Source organism: Brachionichthys hirsutus, unplaced genomic scaffold (genome assembly GCF_040956055.1).
Source record: "Brachionichthys hirsutus isolate HB-005 unplaced genomic scaffold, CSIRO-AGI_Bhir_v1 contig_1006, whole genome shotgun sequence".
NCBI classification, from domain to species: domain Eukaryota; kingdom Metazoa; phylum Chordata; class Actinopteri; order Lophiiformes; family Brachionichthyidae; genus Brachionichthys; species Brachionichthys hirsutus.
In genome coordinates this window covers 89,707-112,477 of record NW_027180483.1, presented here as the reverse complement: position 1 = coordinate 112,477, position 22,771 = coordinate 89,707, and the positions used below count along the sequence as shown (strand labels likewise).

Sequence of the window (22,771 nt, the reverse complement as noted above, 5' to 3'; positions counted from 1 at the left end):
GATTGCTTAGTCAAATGAATAATAATAAAAGACTGGTAAAAGGGTGATGATGAAATGTATAAATGCTGCGTAACAAATCAACCAATGTCAGGAGCAGAGGAAGATGATGTTTCTCAACTACAGGTGGAATAACAACCCTGGGCCTTCTGACTGAGGCAACAGCACAACCCATTGCAACACCATACATTCCAAAAGCTTAAAATGTATCAGAAAATTATAATTTTATGATTGTGAACATATCTAAGCCTGCAGATAAGGCTTACTTGTTGCTTAGGAATTTAAGAATGTGTGTTGAGACTGGGAAATAATTAGTGCGTGTAAAAATGACATGTTAACATAATCTAAGACAGAAACAAACGGCCCAGTTTTCTCCAACAACTCACCCAAACTGGTTTTTGTTGACTTACCTCAAGTTCTATCATTTGTGGATGATTTCTTAATTTAAACAGAATTAATTTTTAAGTAATATGGTTTTGGGAAGCACAATAGCACTGTTGCGCTTCCCAGTTCCACCTGTTTGTCCTTCTATTTGGCCCTATGATGAACTGGCAAACATATGCAGAGTGGACTCCACCCTCCACCCAATGTTTTTCTGATAGTTAATCAGTTTTTATTCTTAATTATTATTTATGCCTGTTCTGTTTTTGTGTGTATTATTTGTCGTATTTTATGTTTCATGTTGCACGATTGCGCTGAGAAAGAAATCCCAGTTTGTGAATCCTTTCACTGACGATGGCAAATACATCGATTCTGAATGTTTCCTTCTTGTTTTATAGATTTAATAATTACCTTGAACTTTGTGTTTGAGATTTGCATGAACAGAAAATAAAAAGCAGTGGCGCAACAGAACTTTCCTTTGATGCGAGGGGAAAAAAAGAAAAAGGGGGCGGCCACAACAGTTTTACCATAGCAACGGTGCTGACGTGGTATGAAGCCCCCCCCCCAGCCACACCCTTTCCGGTTTACGGTCAGACCTCCTGCAGATGGAACTAGGCGGTGTTCAGATAGAAGCCTTTGTACTGTTTACTCTCGAGTTCTCGTCCAGCAGATCTAAAATAACGCGTTAAACGCAGAGAGCGGGATAATTATAAACTTAAAAGCAAAACTAAAATACTGGGAAAAGACAAAAGACGTCAGCGGAGGTGGCCTTTTCGCCCTGGTCTTTACGCGTGGCGGAGGGATTCGACCGACTTCTCTAGACAGCCGGAGAAGGATCGTCTCATTCCGCACCAGTTTTTTTTTCTTTCTTTCATCTTGTTATCTTTGTTCTGCTGTCCGTACTTGGTCTTGGTTAGTTCTGCTCCCTCATTTAGATGGCAAGCTTCCCAGATTCTGTCAACGAAAATGATTTAGGTAAGTACAAACGCATTTCTGGCGCTAGGTTAGCCAGCGGCGTGCTGTGTTAGCGGGGTTTCGTGTGCGTCCTGCTCGGGTCAGAGTTAGCTAGCTTGTGCGTCATATTGGTACAGTATAACCTGGTAAAGTAGTTTCCATTTACTATAAAACAAAATCCCACACCAGCTTCATGCTTTGTGACTCGATGCTCTAATGAGGTTTCTCACAGCCACGCTGTGGCTGCAGTTGCATCAGCCCAGCAGCAAATGCTAACGCTGGTTGCGTCAATTAAAGCTAGGTTAGCATTAGCGCACTCCTGGGCAAACCTCATTTACTTTAGCCTGACTTCAGATGGGTCCGCCTGCTACTGAGACAGATTAAGGTGATCTATAGCTTTAGACCGGTATACTACAGTCGAATATTAATGTACTACTTCCGCTTGACGTGGATGCTTGGACGTGCTTAAGTATTATTGATTGAAGACAACACCGCAGAAGCGGAGACTATAGACGAGGAGATGGTTGCTAAATGAGGAGGCACTTCTGTAATGTGGAACTGGTTTGGTTTTGATAGAGCAGATGTGGAGCAACAGACATAATATTGGAAATCAAGTGATGGCAAAAGGTGGGAACAGAACAAAATTGTTCGACCATCTCAAGCGCAAACAAAAGTGTCATGTCAGTGTCATGAAGCAAAAATAATACAAAAAAAAAATGTTAAACTCGTGTTGAGTTGAAGTTCAGACAATATTTAGCTGTAGTACTGTTTTGCAATTTGCAATTGCTACTGAACTGTATACTTGAATTCTGAATTCTTAGCATTGAGCTAGTTTGGTAAACATTAAATGCACTTGATGTATTGCACGGTTTATCAATAAATGTGTTTTACAATTTGAGACAAGTGCATTATTTATACGGGTGAAGGTTTGTAGCTTTTTATGCAAGACTCCGCTTAATTTAATTATATCAATTTAACCCATATCGTGATACATCCCAAAAATATGATGCGTGCTTCGGTCCATATCGGCAAACCCCAATCTATATATGTTTTGGTATAGAATGAGTTAATTAAGCAATTTCTTAAATTCCTCTGCTTTTATTTAGTACAGTCAGCCAATCAAATGTCTGCATTTGTGGCAAGCCCCCTTGTGTGTGTGTGTGTGAGTCATGAGGTTGTTTGTTAATTTCCAGGAAATGCTAAGTTCATCGGAGAACTCCTGGTGCCTGTCGCTCCCTTCGATCAGAAGTCTGGATGTGAGGGTTGGACGGTAGCATTTGCACCCAACGGTTCCTACTTTGCTTGGTCTCAGGGGCATCGTATCGTCAGGCTCATTCCCTGGGCACAATGCCTCAAGAACTTGTAAGTGTGTATGTATGCGTGTGTGTGTGTGTGTGTGTGTATGTGTGTGTGTGTGCAGTACGCTTGGCCTGCCGGTACCTGTCATTTGCCTCTGGAGTCCCACAAGTCAACATGACTCGATAAGAAGACACAGATGTTACAATTATTACAAGTGTGATTGCAGATACACCACAAGAACATTTTAGAGGTTTACGATACTGTTCAAACAGCCTTGTTTTCCAAGGCTTCATTGAGTGTTAAGTTACCAGAGACTGTTTGTGTTGTGATGTGAACCACAACCTGATTGTTCTGTTGCATGTTTTCTAACGCCAGGGACGGCTTCAGCAGAGTCGAGTATTGACTGCAGGTTTTTTTGCTACTCGGGACAATTTTGAGGTTGAACAGTAGTTGTTTAAATAATGAAGGATAATGGAAATGTACATTATGCTGGTGATAAGATAAACTTGTGAGATTATGAAATTAAATTGCCACTCAAATAGAAGAGGGGACGAATGTCCTCGACTCAATTTATTGATTCAATTGATTTGTAAACTTCACCTTGAGTCACAGGTGCGAAAGACGATGTAAGGGATCAATGATGTAACGAGGAGATGGGATTTGAGCCTCTTCCGTTGTCTCTTCTGCATTAGTTCGTTGGGTCATGATGGAGAGGTCACCAATGCCTTGAGCCCTCGGCATGTTTCCCGCCAGAACAGTAATGGAAGCCAGGTGATACCCACAACTTGTGAGCCCCGCGAACACACCATCGACTGTGGCGACATCGTCTGGGGGTTGGCCTTCGGCTCTTCTGTACCGGAGAAACAGAGCCGCTGTGTTAACATCGAGTGGCACCGATTCCAATTCGGTCAGGACCAGCTACTACTGGCAACAGGCCTCAACAACGGTCGCATCAAGATCTGGGATGTTTACAGTGGTGAGGACAGCTAATGTTTATTAGCTTAGCTGGTAATTGCTGTATGTAATGTAAGGGAAGAAGTAATGCTAGTAATGATTGACCCTACTCAATGTAACTTTTCTGTATGTCTGGAATTTAAGAACATTTTATTTTAAAGTCAGGCCATACAGGTAAGCATCTGATGAAGTTGAATGTATGGAAATATTCCCTTAATGTGATTTTCTGGCTTGTTGCAGGCCAACTGTTGCTGAATCTGATGGACCATACCGATCTAGTGAGAGATTTGAGCTTTGCCCCTGATGGGAGCCTCATGCTGGTCTCTGCATCCAGAGATAAGACCCTCAGAGTATGGGACCTCAAAGATGATGGTACGTAGGCTAACGTTTCTTCATTTCGCTTCACTTGTTCTTCTATATTTGTTATAAGCTATCAGAAAAACGATGTTAAACATTTGACAATGAAAATATTCCGAACATGGAAGGTGTTCCTTTGCTTTCTACCAACAACTGGCATTCCTTTCACAAATTATGTGGGTAAGTTAAGATGACAAGTATTTGTAGCTAATGCTTGCTTTGCTGTTGAAAGGTTCAGTTCAACATCTCATTACTTACTAAGCAACATTTGTAGCTGTGTGAGGATCGATGCATGTACGTACGTACGTACTCCGGTGAGCGGGTTATCACTTCCTGTTTGGTTGTGTGCGGTTTTGTCATTGAAAATCATGAATATTGTTCATTTCCCACAGCTGCTTGTAATATTCACTGTTGGCAGATTAGTTGCACCAATTTCACAGCTTTGTCGGGCAGTTTCCTTTGGTGTTGTTAAAGCGTCTTAATAACATACCGTATTTTCCCGACCATAAGGCGCACCTAAAAGTCTTACATTTTCTCCCCTATGTGTTGTTGTAAGGCAGACGTAGGAGAGGACACCAGGAGAATGTTAAAGGGGGTAGGGGATTGTCGGAGCGTTACGGCTGCCGTAGTCAGGAGCCTCGCGGAGTAGCACGTACCGGTGCTGTCCTTCACCATAGTATTATGGCGAAGGAATCAGCTCCCTGATTCGGTTTGTGAGGCAGACACCATCTCTATGTTCAAGAGTAGACTAAAGACTTTCCTTTTGAACGAAGCTTATAATTAATCAACGCAATGATCAATATGCTGTTATAGGCCAGCGCTGGTGGCGTAACCCCCTATGACAAACGGAGCTCCTCCCCCTCTATCTGGTTATTCACTTAAAATAAACCATGAATTCCTCTCTTCAGTCGTTGTGTGCTCCGTTTGTCCCTCCTTTCTATCTCAGTCTGCAGGTCCTTCTGTCCGTGGTGCTGCAGAACCTGGACCTGTGGCCGTCAAATCGGATGTTCCTATCGCTAGCATTAGCATTTATGGTTTTATATGGCAGTTACTTAGTCAGTGGGTTGCTCAGCAGCCTGTTGTACGTCACAGGATATAGTGTAAATACATTGTTTTTATCTGCTCCTTTTCTCTCTGTCACTCTTTCCCTCTGTTTTTGACTTTCCTCCTACCTATCCTTGTCTTTCTTGCTCTCTCTCTCTCTCTCTCTCACAACCGGTAAAGACCGATGGATGCAAATTATGTCTTAGGTTCTGTTCAAGGTTTCTGCCTGTTAAAGGGAAGTTTTTTCTTGCCTCCATCACCAAAGTGCTTTCTCTTGTGGAACAAGTTGGGTTCTATCTTTCCCTGCTACACCTGTAAAGTGCCCTGAGACAACCTTCTGTAATGATCTGGCACTATATAAATATATTATAATATATAAAGCACTATATAAATATATTATCAATTGAAGTTTACTTGCATGTGAACTATTATTACCTCCTAGTAATACTTCCTGTAAACCACTTTGCTTTTTGGATGAAGGCTTGAGTGAGTGGTTGACGACATAGGATTACAGTCTTTGGTGGTTTTACCGAGTCAATCAAGTCTTCATGAATTGTCGGTGGACGGCTTGTATGAACAACTGTCTTTAATTATTCAGCAGTTATTTAATGAGAACTAACTAATGATAACTAATTCTCATTAGTAATAGCGACCCGATTTGCATGGTTTTGGAAGCTGGAGAACCGGCTGGAGAACCGGCTGGAGAACCCACGCAGACGAGGGCAGAACGTGCACATTTTGCTCAGTAAGGCATCAAATGAATCGCAGCCGACGTGTGTGTGCAGTGTGTGTGTGCAGACTTGCCTTGACGTCATTTCCGTTTTTCGGATTTCAAACTTTGGCGCCACAGAGAGCTGTAGGATTTTGCGCCGCAGAGAGTTGTAGGATAATCAAAAAAGACCTTTTGCAAATCATGCAGTAGTCTGTTGAATCCTGTTAACAACCTCTCTAAATACGCCGCATCAGCTGTAAGGATCCCGCAAAATAAACGACGAAACTGCGGTATTCAAGGAAGTGCCGCCAAAAAACTTCCTCATCTAAGATGCCGTCACCCACCTCTCCGTCCGGCTGCGATCGCTGCCACCATCTGAGTCAGACGATTGCTGAGCTGGAGGGTCGCATTTCCACTCTGTACCAGATCCGAGAGAGTGAATCGTTCTTAGATTCACGAGTGACAGTTGGCGCCGCTGCGGCTGCCGACGCCGCTGCCGCCGGGCCCGACCTGGAGTCTACCATCCCGGTCGCGTCCCCGGGCGCCGACGATCTCTGGCTCCGACAGGGAGCAAAACCAAGGCGGCCTGTAAAGGCCACATTCACGCCCAACCTATTGATCCATAGCTCCACTGTCAATCACGGGCTCTGGTCCGCAGCGCGCGGGCATAACGGGAGGAAGAAGTCGCCGCCCGCGCCGCCCTGCGACCTGGAGCTCTCAAACCGGTTCACCGTCCTGGATGAGGCGGACTTCCCCCCGCTGCCAGCTGCCTCACACCGCAGTTCCCCCTCACACCGGCGGCCCCGGAGGTCTCAGCCGTCCCCCGTCCCTCGGCCGGGCGACATGCCGAGACGCGCCGCCCGCTGGCCGAGACCAGCCGGCAAAAACATCTCGGAGCAGCGTCCCACCTCACTGATCGTTGGGGACTCCGTCATCAAGCACATCAGGGCCAAACACGCCGTGACCCACTCTCTGCCGGGGGCTCACGTCTCTGATGTGACGCAACACATCCCGCAGGTCCTCACGGACCACCCGCACATCAGGAACGTCATTATCCATGTAGGAAGCAACGACACCAGCAAGAAGCAGTCCGAGGTTTTAAAACAGGATTTTAAGCGTCTTTTTAACGAACTAAAAGACAGCAGAAAGTCCGTTTTTATCTCTGGCCCCATCCCCACGCTGCACCGAGGCATTGGTCGCTTCAGCCGGCTGCTGGCCCTCAACACCTGGCTGCAGTCGGCCTGTCCGGAACACAACCTGGTTTTTATTGATAACTTCAACCTTTTCTGGAATCGAGCTTCCTTCTTCAGCAGAGACGGTCTCCATCCCAGCTTCCAGGGGATGCGTGCTCTCTCATTGAACATGTCCCACGCAGTCTCCACAGCTCCCCATCATTGACTGACCGCACCTCCTTATCCCACCACACCACCAACGGCACAGGTCACCACGCTGGCCTCTGATGGCCCCTGTTCCTCCTCAGGGACCTCTCCATCACCGGTCCTCATCACCAGCTCCCCCTGCTGCCCAAACGCTGTAATAACCACCATTATCTACTCCCAGAGAACTTCAGCACGTGCTTCATCTCGCCCCTCTGCTGCCGATCAGGGCAATTTAATCCAAACCCCTCGGATACCGCCTCCACCTTCTGCTCCTCAAGCCACACCTATAACCTGTGGTCTTTTAAATGAGGACATGACAATCAGTCCTATGAATGCCCCTTGGTTTGGGGAGGATGGATCACAACGGACTCTAACGAGGCGTGACCGGGTAGCTGCTCTTGAACAGAATGAAAACAAGACACGAGTAAGCTCAGCGATCATAAAGAACCCACCGGCCCTGCACAGCATGCCGCTGCAGTCCTCTACCTCGGCTCTCCGTGGATTACACCACCGCTGCCGCCCGCTCTGTGCTGCTTATCCCCGGCGACTCGGACTACCCCGCAGCTCCTATCCTGCAAACTGTGACTCAGGTCGTATGTTCTCCTATCACATCTCATCCGCCAACGCCATTCCATCTTTCTGGTCACACCGCTGTGCAACTTCTGCATTACGTCATCACAACAAACGAGTGACTCTGACCAATCTCCGTCCGCTACCCCGCTGTCCGCGTGACACGCCAGACTCACGTCATCTCAAGATGTCCCTCCTCAACACCCGTTCACTCAATAACAAGGGCCTCATCCTAAACGAATACATCACTGACAATCAACTGGATTTCCTCTGTCTGACCGAAACCTGGCATAAACCCCTGGACTATTTCTCTTTAAATCAAACAACGCCTCCTGGATTTACATACATTGAAACCCCCCGTCCAGGAGGGCGGGGTGGGGGCACAGCAGTCATTTTCAGAAAGGAAATTAAAGTCACTACTATTTTTCCCTTGAATATTCAGTCATTCGAAAATACGACTTTCAAACTGCCCGGTCCCTCCCCCCTTGTCACTGCTGTAATCTACCGCCCCCCCAAGCCCAACCCTTCTTTCCTATCAGAATTTACAGACTTTCTCACCCAGTTAAGTGCCATCTCATCAGCCATTCTTCTGGTTGGCGACTTCAACTTCCATATCGACGATCAAAACTCCAAACCCGCTACCGAATTCTCGGAACTTCTCAACTGCTTCAACATGACACAACAAGTTAATTTCCCCACCCACGCTTGTGGCCATATCCTGGATCTAGTTTGTACTAATGGCATGACAATCCACAACCTCTCCAGCGATAATCTCCACATATCTGACCACCTTGCCATCACATTTAACTTACATATTCCCCTTACTATCTCCAGAACACAGCGTGAAATAGTCTTCAGGAATCTCAAATCCATCGACCCTTCTGCGCTCTCTGCACTCCTTACCACCAAGATGGCTATCTCCCCTCCCCCACCATCTGATAACCCCTCTGAACTGGTCACACACTACAACGATACTCTCTCCTCCTGTCTTGATGAACTTGCCCCTACAAAAACTAAACTGGTCAGCTTCATCCATACTGCTCCCTGGTTCACCCCTGAACTCCATAACCTGAAATCACGTAAGCGCCAGCTTGAGAGACTGTATAAGAAATCTGGTTTAACTGTCCATCTCCAAGCATACACAGATTTTATACAGGAATATAAAGATGCCTTAAACTCTGCCCGTACAAACTACTACTCCAATCTCATTCACTCTGGTTCCAATAATCCCAAATCTCTTTTCTCTACAATCAATACACTACTTAAGCCTAAAGACAACACCTCCTCATCCTTCACTATCGCCAAATGTAATAGTTTCCTATCTTTTTTCCAGTCTAAAATCGACAATATTTACAGTTCCCTTAATCTCCCCCCAACTCACCTAGCTCCCCCTGATTCACCGTTCTCTAGTTCCACTCAGCAACTATTTCACTTCACCGCCATCTCATCTGTACAGCTCACTCAGTTTCTAACAGGCATTAAAACTCCAACCTGCTCCCTAGATCCTATTCCCTCTCCACTCATTAAAACTTGTCTCCCCATAATCTCTCCGCTGATCACTAGAATCATAAACTCCTCAATCACTTCTGGTTCTGTTCCACAGTCTCTCAAGTTGGCAGCTATTACCCCAATACTTAAAAAACCTGGTCTTGACCCTGAAAATCTATCAAATTTCCGGCCCATATCCAACCTCCCCTTCCTGTCTAAAATTCTAGAGCGTGTCATTGCTGCACAACTTCAGACTCACCTCAACTCCAACAGTCTGTTTGAACCATTCCAGTCCGGTTTCCGTCCAAACCACAGCACTGAAACAGCATTAATCAAAGTCACCAATGATCTCCTCCTCTCCTCAGACTCCGGCCATCTAAGCATCCTCATCCTTCTGGACCTCACCGCAGCATTTGACACCATCAGCCATTCCATCCTCCTATCCCGCCTCAAGACTACCCTCAACATCACCGGCTCCGCTCTGTCCTGGCTTCAGTCCTACCTCACAAACCGACAACAGTTCATTCACATCAACCACTGCTCCTCCTCTACAGCCCCGCTATTACAAGGTGTCCCCCAAGGTTCAGTGCTTGGTCCTCTCCTCTTCATCCTCTACATCCTCCCACTTGGCGACATCATCCGTCGTCATTCTCTCCATTTTCACTGTTATGCTGACGACATACAACTATACATTACCACTAACTCCATAGACTCCAAGGTCCATTCCACAGTCACCAACTGTTTGAATGACATCAAAAGTTGGATGAAATACAATTTTCTCAAAGTAAACAGTGACAAAACAGACATTATCCTCATTGGTTCAAAAAATATCACAAAATCCACCCAACAGTTTGGCCTCGATTTCGACAATACCACCCTGACTCCCTCCCCACTTATCCGCAACCTTGGCGTCATCCTCGATTCTACACTGTCATTTCATCATCATGTAAGACAAATAACCCGGACTGCATTCTTTCACCTCAAGAACATAGCTCGCCTCCGTCCATCACTCACCTTCTCTGCTGCCGAAACCCTGATCCATGCCTTCGTCACTTCCAGAATCGACTACTGCAATAGCATTCTCTATGGACTACCATCAACAACCCTACATAAACTGCAATACATTCAAAACTCTGCTGCTCGCCTCCTTACCCACACCCGCTCCCGTGAACACATCACCCCGGTCCTTAAAAACCTTCATTGGCTCCCGGTCCCCCAACGCATACAGTTCAAAGTCCTCCTCATCACTTTCAAAGCTCTCCATAATCTGGCCCCCCCCTACCTCACAGATCTGCTCCACCATCACACCCCATCTTGTTCCCTCCGCTCCGCAGACGCCAACCTCCTCTCCCTCCCCTGTAGGACCAAGCTCCGAACCTGGGGTGATAGAGCCTTCTCCATTGCTGCACCCACACTTTGGAACACACTCCCACAACTGCTACGAGCCTGCCCGGATCTAAATTCATTTAAAAAAGATCTTAAAACGTATCTGTTTAACATTGCTTTTACTTTATAATTGCACTGTTGAAATTTTATTGACTGCTTAAACCGTGTTCACTTTTAATGTATTATTTTTCTGTTTGAATTTTATTGATTCTATATCCGTGTTCACATTTTTATTGTTTGTATTTTTTGTTTCATTTTATTGTTTTTACTATGTACACTGTAAAGCGTCTTTGAGTCCTAAGAAAAGCGCTATACAAATAAAATGTATTATTATTATTATTATTATCAAGTCGGATTTGAACCTGCAGCGTGCCACCGGGCTGCTGAATAACACTTTATCCCACTTGCTATACACTGTGCACTGGTTTTGTTCAGTGTTAAACTGTTGTCTCCAAGCTTGCTGGTCACGGTTGTGTTGGACATGTGGGGGTCTGACATATAAAGAAAAAGTGGGTCGTTTCATAGAGGGTGACCACGACAAAATAAAGGGCACAACCAGCCTTAAGTGTTGAGGGACAGACTGATGCGCTGTAAAAGCATTTTTATGGATAAAGTAAAGTCAAAGCAGTACGACTATAATTATAGAAGCATCTTGATTAAAATGCGTCTCACAAGGCCATGGCGTCACTGGTTTCATTCAGAACAGGATTGTTGCATGATGTACCTCCCCTCTCACTGCTGCTATGCTGTCTGCTGTAAAGTACTCATTCTGCACAGCAGGGTGCTTTAGATGGTAATAAACATGATCTATTGCTTCAGCTAAGAAACTTTTTTCCGTCTTGTAGGTAACATGGTGAAGGTTTTGCGGGAACATCAGAACTGGGTCTACTGCAGTGCATTCTCTCCTGATTCCTCAATCCTGTGCTCAGTCGGTGCTGGAAAAGCAGTAAGTATACAAATTCCGTTATAATTTTAGTGTTTTAGCTAATCGATGTGCACTTTCTTGTGATGAGTTTTGCTCAGCCTTCAAATGAAACTACCCAACTTTCCATTTCCACCTTACTACAAATTGCTATATGTCATATGTTGAGTTATGTGTGCCAAAATCTCCCTGTTGCCATGGAAAAATGGTTTTTGCAGTGGAAAAACGGTTATTGGCGTTCTCAAGTTTGCCAGCAGAGCTTTTTCACTATTCTGATATATATATGGTTTATCATATAATTCAGATACCACTGAAAAGCAGATGCTGAATTGGGAAAAATACAACTATACCCACATAAGCACACAACGGGGAAATCTACTAAAATACTTTGAAGTTTTCAAAACAAATCGGGAATAAATTAATATTTCCTTTTGTTTTAATGAGAAATGTAACCCCTTCTGCGACCTTAAAAGCAAGCGTTTCTGGATATTAATTCTGCAGAGTAGACACTCTTAGTTTACCTTAAATCCAGTTTTTCAGTTGTAGATCATTTCTACTGATAATGGTAGACATGGTAGCATCTTGGTTGGGCTGTGTGTGTCCCTACAGTGTGTGTCTTGCTCTTCCTGTCACAGGTGGTGGCAGAGCTCAGTGTGTGATTTGGTTTGAACGGAGCGCTGCACTGACATTTTGAGCAGCCGGTGTAAACCAGGGACGCACAATGCCCAAAGGCCGGGCTAGAGCAGAGTGACACCTGACCTGCAGGGTCAATCTGTACGTAGGTGCTGCTCCGTGTTTGTCTATCTCTGCTGTCATAGTTGCTCTACATATTTTTTTCAGTAGTCCTTTAACCCAGGTAAATGCTTGTTTAGTAAACTTCATCTGCATTTGATCTGTGGCTTTTGCTAAGCAATTTAATGATTTTTCTGTTGACAGCAATGGTGGCACAATCTCAAGAAATACTGTATCTCAGCCGCATTTGTCCACCATCGTGTTTGTGACAAACAACACGGCTCACATAAAATTCTAGGTTTTTTTAGGAAATTGGAACAGGCAAGAAAGAATGGGAAAAATGACGGCAGTTTGTCTCCTCAGTTATCAAAAGCTTCCAGAATGTTGCTAAACGTAGAGGTTGTGCGACTGGGGGTCTCAGTGATTTGCAAATCAATGCAGACTTTTTAAATTTTAATTTTACAGCCTTTTTGGAAATGGGATTATCGTCAAACCATGTCTGTTAGAAGCAAAAGGTTACCACAGATGATTACTGACTCTCTGTGAGTGTGTGTGTGTGTGTGTGTGTGTTGGTGTTGGTGTATGTTTGTATGCATTTGTGTTCTTTGCCAGAGGTATCAACCCTTTGGCCATAAAATATTCTTTTCTCTTGCAGTATCTGTCTCTCTTCGTAGGCTTCTGCCGGAGGTGCGAGCCTATTGTAAACACAGTGAACTAAAACTCTGAAAGGGGAAACCAGTGGAGTAACATTATGTTACCTTAAGTTACTACTTGTTTCATTTTCTCTTACTTTCTGTAGATTTTTACATCAAAATAATGGAAGTTTAGTATTTTTAATGCATACACATACAGTATATACAAATTGTCATTATGTTGTAGTTAAATAGCACATGAGAATGTTGAAATGTTAGCTGCATTTTGACATAGCCTTGCTGCTTTTGTAGCATGTCTCTTCTTGTTCAACCTTTAAAAGTATCAACGCTTGATAATGACATACAACCTGAGAATTCTGTATAATTGTGTTTTTAATTCTTAAGTGATTAAGTTTTAAATCTTTTTAGTGATGTGCTGAGTATAGAATTTGTAAATACAAGATGGCAAATGTACTGTACTATAGTATGTCATTCCATTAGTTCTAACTTTCCTTTCTTCATGTTGCAGGTGTTCCTATGGAACATGGATAAATACACATTAATCCAGAAGCTGGAGGGACACCACAATGATGTGGTGTCTTGTGAGTTTTCACCAGATGGGGCGATGTTGGCCACTGCCTCGTATGACACTCGGGTTATCGTGTGGGACCACCACAAGGCTACCGTCCTCCTGGAACTGGGGTATGAAAACAACACACTGGGGCTTTTCACACCAGAGTTTTTTTGTTCATATCCTCCGATTCCAGAGCAGGTGGCGCTTTGGCAAATAAAAACGGGAAGATCTTGTGCTTCTCCAGAGATGTCAGCTTATTTACCAATCTCAGCCTGCTTCAGCGTTTTTAGTGGGCTTAGTCACATTTTGAGTAAATCTGTAAACGCTAATAACTAGAATTAACACGGCACAGGCCACTTCTGCTTTTTCACCAGACAGGTGACGTCTTTTCTCATCTGCATGTCCAGCCGAGCTAAACAGGCGCTCGTTTTCAATGCGGCAGGGGGCGGAGCCATAGGCTCGGGCAAGTAGTCGGGGCTGTCAGTGACCTCAAGGCAGAGCAGGAGACGAGAGTGGCTGAATTTCAGACCTTTGCAGAGGTAGATTAGATCGACATATATATATGTAGAAATCGGCCGATCGCTTATCGCGCAAAACTAAGGAAATCTGCGCCGATCGTTCGGTGCATCCCTACAAAATACATGACGAATTTGATATATAATAATTGGATAAAAGTTGGTTGCCCCGTCGGACATCCTACTTAAGGTTAGTGACTGCCCGAAAGGAGCGTCTACATGCCCCGGGCTGTCGGGCAGCCGTTAATGTCGAACCCTGATCAGTGATGTTGAATGAGATCGCGAGTTTGCTAAACTTGCTTCCTGGCAATTATTTGTTGGACTTGCGAGCTTTATATGTTAATTCTGCCTATCCAGCCTCCCAGGTGTGTTCTTTATGATATTGTGTAGCTGAGTAACTGCTAATGTCTTGTCTTTTGTTAACATACCTGACACATATCAAGCTTAATGTGTATGCTTGGATTTTGTCAAATACATTTCCCAAAAAAGTGTGACTTGTTTTTTTCTTCGTGACCCAATTTTTGTCTGATGTGACTAATTCTCCAGTGACTTGTAGTCAGAAAATACATTAAATGAAATTATGCTGGCACTTTTCTTGTTGACTTTGAGTCATGGGAGTTTCTCACCTATAATGTATCATCATTAATGTACATATTTAAAGTGAGATACTTGTCATACCAATGGCTTTATTTAACCCTTTCTCATCTTCATATAGCCACCTTTTCCCCCCTCCTTCACCCATTTTTGCTGGAGGGGCAAACGACCGCTGGGTTCGCTCTGTGAGCTTCTCCTCAGATGGCCGCCATATTGCCAGCATTACTGATGACAGGTAAGACAGTTAATGGGAAAAATAAAATTTCAATTAAACAAAACATGGTGCCCTCGGGAGAACGAAGGACAAACTGAAATTGCTTGCCTCAGCAGAATGATATGCAGTGCTTCAGCACCACCTAGCGGTGTGTTTAGTTACTGCCTTACAAATACAATAAAATTCATAAATACCCTCTCGTGCCACGCATTGCGTGCGTGTCTTCGGTTTCCGATCCCTGATTTAGAGGCTGCATGAACGGGAAAAATATAGGAACCAATCTGACCACCAGAACCACTTTAATCAGTGTTAATATGTGGATTAATAACCTCAAAAGAAAGAACTTTAGAGAACACTGGACTGCAATGCTTCGCATATAACTGCTAAAATTACAGGAATAAAGTGTCCAAACGTCACAGCATTAGTTTCAGCAGGTAAAGTTTATATCATGTAATCTGTGACCATTAGTGGGTACTGGCTATAATATGCATGTACTTATTGTTATCGATGACCTCACGTGGTTTACTAGCTACCAGTGTGTGACAGTGTCTGTACTATGTCTAGTTAATGCTAGTTTAATACTAAGAAACTAATACATGTTTAATCATTTAAATGCATACAGTCATGCAGCATGTGACATCATGTCCTCTCTCTCAGGCAGCCATGTTACGCAGACAGTTAGTTATTGATGATCGTTACACTGATAATATTAGAATCCTTGTAGAGTTATTTTTAAATCCTGTATCAGGTATCGTCATGTTGCCAGACTTAACTATTTAAAGCTTGAAGGCAGAAAGAGCAGAAATAAATACAATATACACGTAACTATTTCTGATTAAAGGCAAATTAATTAATGTTGAATTAAAATCCAGCTGTGAGTTTACAGGCTACAGCACCAGATTACCTGATTTTATTTACTGGTATTACCCAAGAATTTTCTTTTGATTTTTACAAGCATTGATGTTGGATCATTTAATCTTTTCTCTGACAGAATAAAAACAATGATAAAGTTATTCTTTGTTGTAAGTTGAGCTATATTTATTTTCTTTTTTTTCCATTTCTTCAATGTTATGCAGAGGTGTACATGCAACAACACGGATATGATATTAGTTGATGCTGTTATTTTTAAATATTGCATTGTAATTAATCCAGGTGCTTGTGTGCGCATTGGGTTATGCTTGAGATTAATTTATTTCCCCCTCTTTAGGCTGGTTCGTTTTTGGAGCATAGAGGAAAGAGCTCCAGAGGCCACTGCCTCCCTCTCTAATGGCCTCTGCTGTGCCTTCTCCGCTGAAGGAAGTGTCCTTGCTGCCGGGTAAGACTTATTCAGACTGCAGCCCAATTCGTTTCTAATATGGGATGTAGAAATTACAACAACAGTACATTGGAACCTCGGTTGTCGAACAATAATTCGTTCCGTAATACTGTCCGAAAACCAAAACTCTATTTCCCACAAGTAATAATGTAAACCTGGATGAACCCGTTCCTAAGCCCCAGATAAAGTCCATTTTCATGCCTAGTTATATTAAGCTTATCTAAACAACAGATAACACATACAAGTGTAAATTGTACAAAAAAAGCATAATAAAAGATAATCTAACAAAATTCTATTATTATGGGCAGTTGTGCTATGAGCTTAACGATTTGGCAATTATTTCCTTCTTCAATTCAACACTTCTCACTACTTTCCTCTTTTCCTTTCCAGTAGTATTACTGCTACCGTTCTTTGGATCCATGGCTAAGGCATAAAAAGAATAAACCCCCCCCCCCCAAAAATATGCAAGCGGGTCGATTCAAACGGACCCTACTCGGGTAGACTCCGCCTTTGTTCGCGTGTTTTCGGTTTGCCTCGGCTCCACTCGTTTGTTCGACCTCTTAAAATCTGTTCAATCCGAGGTTTATTAACTCGCTCAGTACCAGCCGCTGGCAGCGCTGCATCACGCCGAGTACCGGCGGATTTTGCTCATTTTGCCCTGTATGTCAAGACCCACAGAATATTATGCACCGTGAGTATGCGGACACGGAACCGACCAAATGAAAGTCATCTTTCATCTGGAGGGCGGAGCGTGTTCCTACCGTTTTCCTTTCTTTGACATGTGTATATATGTTTTAGTATAGAGCGAGTTAAACTCCATTTCTTTTTGGTTGAAAACAGAGTTGCTTGACTACCGAGGTTCCACTGTATCTCATTCCTGTTCCGTTTTATTCCAGGACTCGGGATGGTAGTGTCCACTTCTGGGAGTGTCCTCACAGTATTGCCAGCCTTCAGCACATATGCAGGATGGCCCTACGCCGGGTGATGACCACTCAGCAGGTGGAGGTCCTGGCCATTCCCACGCCACTCTGTGACTACCTGACCTACAAAGTCATCTAGCCCCATCCCTACGAGCCAAGTCAGCACCAGTGGACACAACTGGATCTGCTGCAGCAGTAAATTGGAAAACTAGCGAATTCCCCATTCTCTTAAGTATAAACAGGTTTCCATGCATCTTTGAACAAGCAAAATAATAGGACAGAAGAAAATAATTTTACCAGGACTCCAGAGCTATGTTCTAATCGTATTCCACATCCATTCACAGCGGAATATTGTTTGGTTTTGTACATATTTAAGTGCTTTAGTAAACTGGTGTGCCAGCAGCCCTACACCTGTTGAGGTCAAGTTATTTCTGCGCCATTAGCGGATTTTGTTTTTTGAAGTGTTCTGCTTTGTTTCTGGCTGGTTCTCTCTCTCCACAATACTGTTCACATTCTGGCTGTTGCACAATACGAGAAGCTTTGCAAGTGCTACTGCATGGCAAAGCTTGGTTCAACTTATTGATTTATTGATCATTATTCATTATAATTTGCCTGTTTTTGGTACCTGCATTTCTATTTTGTTGTATGTACTGGAAATTAAGCTGCATATGGCCCAGATTAAATCATCATAGTTCTGTAAAATCCACCCAGATGTTCCTGGTTTTTCTTCCAAAGAGGCTTTCTCCATCGGTCCGTCCTTGCTCTTTCACAGCATACGGTAATGGTATCCGTGCCACATAATAGAATCTCAAAGCAAATTTTCAGACGGTAATAGTAAGATTTATATTTTTTGGCCAGCCTGAATTTAGTCATTTTGTTGGTTGATTTCATTGTGACAGATGCAAAATCAGTAGATGCTAATGAAGCCGCTGTGTTTTAGAATAAGCTGAAGTTAGCAAGTCAAGCATCATTAAAAAAAAATCTTTTTATAGTCCATCAGAACACGGACGAAATAACTTTGTCAGCAGTGTGCGGTTTTCCCAACTACCAATGGAAATCCAAAAGAGTGCGTTGACCCGAACCATGCGACAGAAGGTCACTCCACTCCTCTTCTGTTGACTTTGTCTGTAATCCTGATTTAAATTGTTTTTGTTCTCACTTTGAGAAGTGTTCAAATGGTGCTTGCTGTAATGTTATTCTTTCTGTTGGCAAATCGATGAACTAAAGGGAAAGGCCTCATGGAGGCTTGCTGAATGCAGATTTTCCAGCCATCTGTGATCTGATCCTGTGGGGTATCTCTGCATTGTTAAAGGCCGACCAAATGTGTCAAATGGTACTCACCGTTGTGCACTCGCACCAGAAGCTAATTTGAGCTAACCAGTGAGCGTTAACCTCCAATTTGAAGTTAAGGCAGCTCTATTGGTATTGTCTTTGTGAGCCAATTAAAAAAAGAGCCAACCAAGTCAGGTCATCTTTGGTCTGTCTAAAAGAACGTAGAGGAGTCCTTTCCAGTTTGTTAGTAAAATGAAGGTAACATGAGAACCAGAAATGTTTGTTTGGCTTGTGGAAATATTTTGTATTTTTTTATATATTTGCTGATGCACATTTCAGGTTTTATGAGCTTATCCCTGAGGCCTGCACAGTTCTGTATTGTACCATCTAGTAAATTGGTTTTCCTAGAAATCACTGGTATTGTTATTTTGTTTTTAAGTAGAACAAAATCAGAACCAATTGATGCTATTGATAATCAATACAATGTAAAATGAATCACAATTATCACTGATTGTGTGCATCTGTCCTTTCTTTACAAGATCACATGGGATCACATTTAAAATGAACACCAATATCATCGTTCTGCTTCGACGACTCTTTAATTCGAGTTGATTCAGTGCAACGTAAACCGGACACCAAGCTATGCGCCGCTAGCGACGGCGTGGGGGGTCACCGACCTAGAAACTGAGAGCTACTCCTTGGTTACCTATTTACGGTAATACAAAAGTTGCCAGTTTCATAAACACTATTGAATTTACCTTGAATTATGTTAATGATATTCGTCTGTCAATAAACTGATCATGTTAATGATTTATCAGAATTGTCAGCAATCATTTGGAAAGGTAGGAAACGGAACAGGCGCCGAATGTGGTCCATGCGGGTGCCATGTTGGTGACCCCTGACCTACACTAAAACAAAACTCGAATGGTGTATGTAAACTGAAGCGGCTTGAATACCACGCTGATTGTGGGATGTTGAGTTCTCCAAATCTGAATGTTCAGATGTTTTGTTCCGGAGAGCCTGTTTTTTTTGTGGTTTGTGTTTCATTTGAAGGCTCCGTTCTGGTTTAATTCAAGAAACGACCACAAGAGGGCGGCATGGGGTTAGGGTTAGGTCTAATTTCGGGGATCTTCTGAAGTGCACTGGCTCACAAATCCCATTAATTGTGTTAACCACTTCACAGGATTATTTGTTGTGGGGGCCCATATGGTTCCTGCTTGTCCATGCTGTACATGGTTGTTTTTGGTGGGCTGTGTTTCGAGAGATAAACAGTCTTTTGGTTTGCCTGTATGCTCAAACGTATACAGTATAGGAAAACTGGCAGTAAAGGAATCCCAGCTGTGGACGGGCGAGAGGCGGGGTACACCCTGGACAAGCCGCCAGTTCATTGCATGGCCACACACACCTAAACGAACAGTTTATGGGGTTTTCTCAAAGATTATAGAGCATTTCTAAATGAGAAAATATATACATTTATACTTTTAAGAAAATATCAGACAAAGAAATGTTGAAAATTAAGAGATACTAAGTTGTATGTTTTTAGAGGTGGGAGGAAGCCGGACAGAACCCACGTAGAATCGGGGAGAACATACACTGCACAGAAAGGAATCGAACCTGGGACTTTCTGTGGGGCAACAGCACAACCCACTGCGCCACCGTGACACCCCACACAACTGCAATACAGAATAAAACAGAGCACCATTTAAGAAAAGATTGTTTTATTGCCTTAATTCTTAATCATTCGACTTTTGTACAGATTTCTATATTTACAATTATTCCTCTATTAAATAGTCCAACTTAAAGTCTCTCTAATGTAAATGCTTAAATGTTGCACATGCAAAGTATGTATATTGTGTGCTTGTCTAGTATATATGCTGCTTTATTAGCTATATGTACAAAGTTACGTATAAATACAGGGATTCTACCATGCTACTGAAGAGACTCCCCTCCAAAATAAAACAGGACTTCCGTGATCCAGACATGCAACTGTTGTGTAAAGGGAGGAGCAGTTTCATTACAGTAAAACTCCAACCAAACCAAACAGTCAATCAAAAGAACACAAAATTAAATTAAATTAAATAAAAACACTCAAATCGCCTTTTAAAAGACAAAGTCCCTGTCAAAATAAAGCGCCGGCCCACTTTAACCACGACATGGCAGCAATGCCTCGCAGTGAATCCGTTCACTTTTCACCAATGCTGCAAGATTGGGAAACAAAAGTAAATTCTTTTTTGTTTAGATTAAAAAATGCAAAGCAGTGCAACCTGCAAGGTTTAACAAAAGGTGATGTTGGTGAGCCATCTGTGAATGAAACCTTTTTGACCAATAGTCATGCACATAAAACGCACTGTACACCAGAAACAGATGCTTCACACACTTTAGAAATGGGTTACAGTTACTGAACACTAGTACTTGATAACATCGACATATAAATGAGAGTCAGTGCAGGAGTTCAGAGCCGAGCCCAGGACCTTCACTCCACTTCAAAATGGGCTAGTAAGACATTAATTCATTATTTTCTGTCAGCGAGAGAAAGAAAGGGAAAACAAAACAGATTTATTTTTGCATAAAAAAACGTGATTAAAAATATTCCGAAAGGAATCCTCCTAATTTCAATAAAGGGTAATGACAGATGAATGAATAGTTGCAGATGTTTTGTGCAGAATGGATTCAAATTTAGTTAAATAATTAAAGAACATAAAGTAAAATGCGGAGAAAATCAAAACTATTTGATTCAACTTCAAATAACAGTTTAACAATTTGACTTGTTACTAATTTAAAAATTAATGACAGAAATTATTCAGAAATCACACACAGAAACTAATTTTACAACCCCTTTTTTTTTTAGCATGACTGTTAACACAGTAAACTGAGTTATCCATTCATCGCTTCGACTCTCTGTGATCTGAAGGGAAAAAACTAAACCTACACCTTTCAACAGGAAAGGTCCAGGAATCTGGCCATTTACCTTCATTTCCTTTAAGTTCTCATCGTTCCATTAATAGATGACCAAACTACATGAAGTGGCTTCTCATATTTCCAGCTGATGCAAGTTTGACTACAGAAAAATGACTAAAACCCACATTACATGTTAAAGCCACAAACCCAAAACATGCTGGGTTTAAAGCAGTGATGTTATTTTGCACTGATTTCTCACACACCTGAATGCAAAACCTGTTCTCTGATCTGTTAAGTAACTTTGGGAAATAGTGTGTGTGTGTGTGTGGGGGGGGGGGGCATCCCCAAACTCACCTAACAAAGTAACGCTGAACATCACAGATACAGGATCAATGACAGGTGGAGAGTCTTTAAAGGGTGAACTTTCTGATCTAACAGGACACCGAAACCTTTTCAGTCACCCCTGTCCCGGAAAAAATAGACCCAACATCAAACCTGCTTTCATTCTTAAATATCTCACACCTTCAGTTTCCTTTAGCATTTCTCTCCGCTCCTTACGCTAACCCGCAGACACAGTAGTTGATGGCTGAGGTTGGCGAGCTGCAGTATCGTAGCACCATGAGAGCTCCAAGAGCTGTGACACATTCAGAGCCTTCCACTTCACTGACAACAAGTTCTGCCATCAGTCGTCCCGGAACCTGAGAGGACAATTGTTCCCTTCTTCCCAGTCGCCCTCAGGGCCCAGACTGCAGCCCTCCCAGCTCATCAGACTCCTGGTGGGTGGCAGATCTGCAGACACACATTCTCATCTCGCCTGCTGTTAAAGTGAGCAGCTCTGAACTCATGCACGCAACTCGTTTTTATTGCATCAGGGTTAATGTGTGTAATGTCAGCCCTTGAGTGTCCCTGTCGGAGTAAACGGGGAAGGAGTCCTGCATGACCCCTCATGCTGGCTTTGTTGAACGCCTTTGAGCGGTCCCACCTGCTCGAAAATAAAAACCAATCCAAAAAATGATTTTGTTGATGATTATTTGGGGGTTTGCTCCTTGTAGTTCTTCTCCAACCAACAAGGACGAGACCTAACCCACTTGCATGCACATGCAGGCCGGTTGGTCCCCGCTCAGTGGGGATAGCTACTCCATGCCATTCCTCAGCATCTGATTGGCTGCGATGAGCATGACGCTGATGATGAATGCCATGGCAAAGGCGCAGATGAGGCTCTTTCTCACACACGTCTGACGATTCTTCTTTGAAGGGTGAACTGAAAAAGTCGCAAACAGAGCAGCGTAAACGAAACAACAAATGCCAAAAGTCTTGCAAATCTGCTTTGGTGGAAAACGGAAAAGATACTGTGGAAAAATAGACAGGACTGACAGGATGTCTGGACTGAAGCTCTTCTTATCTAATAACAACAGTGAAGGTAAAACTGGATGCAGAAACTTTAAGCGCAATAAAAATCTCAGTAAACAAAGTGTTTGTATGTTCAGGTGAGCTTCAGCGTCAATGGACCACATCTCACATTAATTGCATGGTAAAATGTCATTGCCCACTTCTTTCCTTTTGGTCGGGACCAAAGGAACCCCAGCAGAGGTGTGATCGCACCTTTTATATTGAAATCTCGACACACAATAAACCAGCAGCAAAGATCACTCCCTGGTCTCT

At 43.1% G+C, this 22,771-nt stretch overlaps 2 protein-coding genes across 2 annotated transcripts in view; one reads left to right on the top strand and one right to left on the bottom strand.

Annotated features, from left to right (window-relative positions):
* Positions 1-1,007: 1,007 nt before the first annotated feature.
* On the top strand, positions 1,008-18,967 carry LOC137915371 (WD repeat and SOCS box-containing protein 1-like). The gene is made up of 9 exons (XM_068758708.1): positions 1,008-1,353; positions 2,526-2,694; positions 3,324-3,607; positions 3,826-3,957; positions 11,367-11,467; positions 13,337-13,509; positions 14,612-14,725; positions 15,912-16,019; positions 16,916-18,967. Exons 1-9 carry the CDS (start codon positions 1,314-1,316, stop codon positions 17,076-17,078), a joined length of 1,284 nt encoding a protein of 427 aa, XP_068614809.1. The 5' UTR covers positions 1,008-1,313; the 3' UTR covers positions 17,079-18,967.
* A 3,275-nt stretch (positions 18,968-22,242) lies between these two features.
* LOC137915373 (calcium-binding protein 8-like) overlaps positions 22,243-22,771 on the bottom strand; it is a 31,456-nt gene continuing 30,927 nt past the window's right edge. Inside the window, exon 6 of the mRNA XM_068758711.1 lies at positions 22,243-22,370. Within this exon, the coding sequence (XP_068614812.1) occupies positions 22,243-22,370 (128 nt within the window). The remainder of the gene's footprint in view (positions 22,371-22,771) is intronic.

Coding starts and splice junctions, on each gene's coding strand:
- LOC137915371 (XM_068758708.1), top strand. CDS start 1,314: ATGGCAAGCTTCCCAGATTCTGTCAACGAAAATGATTTAG. Junction 13,510..14,611: donor ACCGTCCTCCTGGAACTGGG/GTATGAAAACAA, acceptor ATCTTCATATAG/CCACCTTTTCCCCCCTCCTT. Junction 16,020..16,915: donor GGAAGTGTCCTTGCTGCCGG/GTAAGACTTATT, acceptor GTTTTATTCCAG/GACTCGGGATGGTAGTGTCC.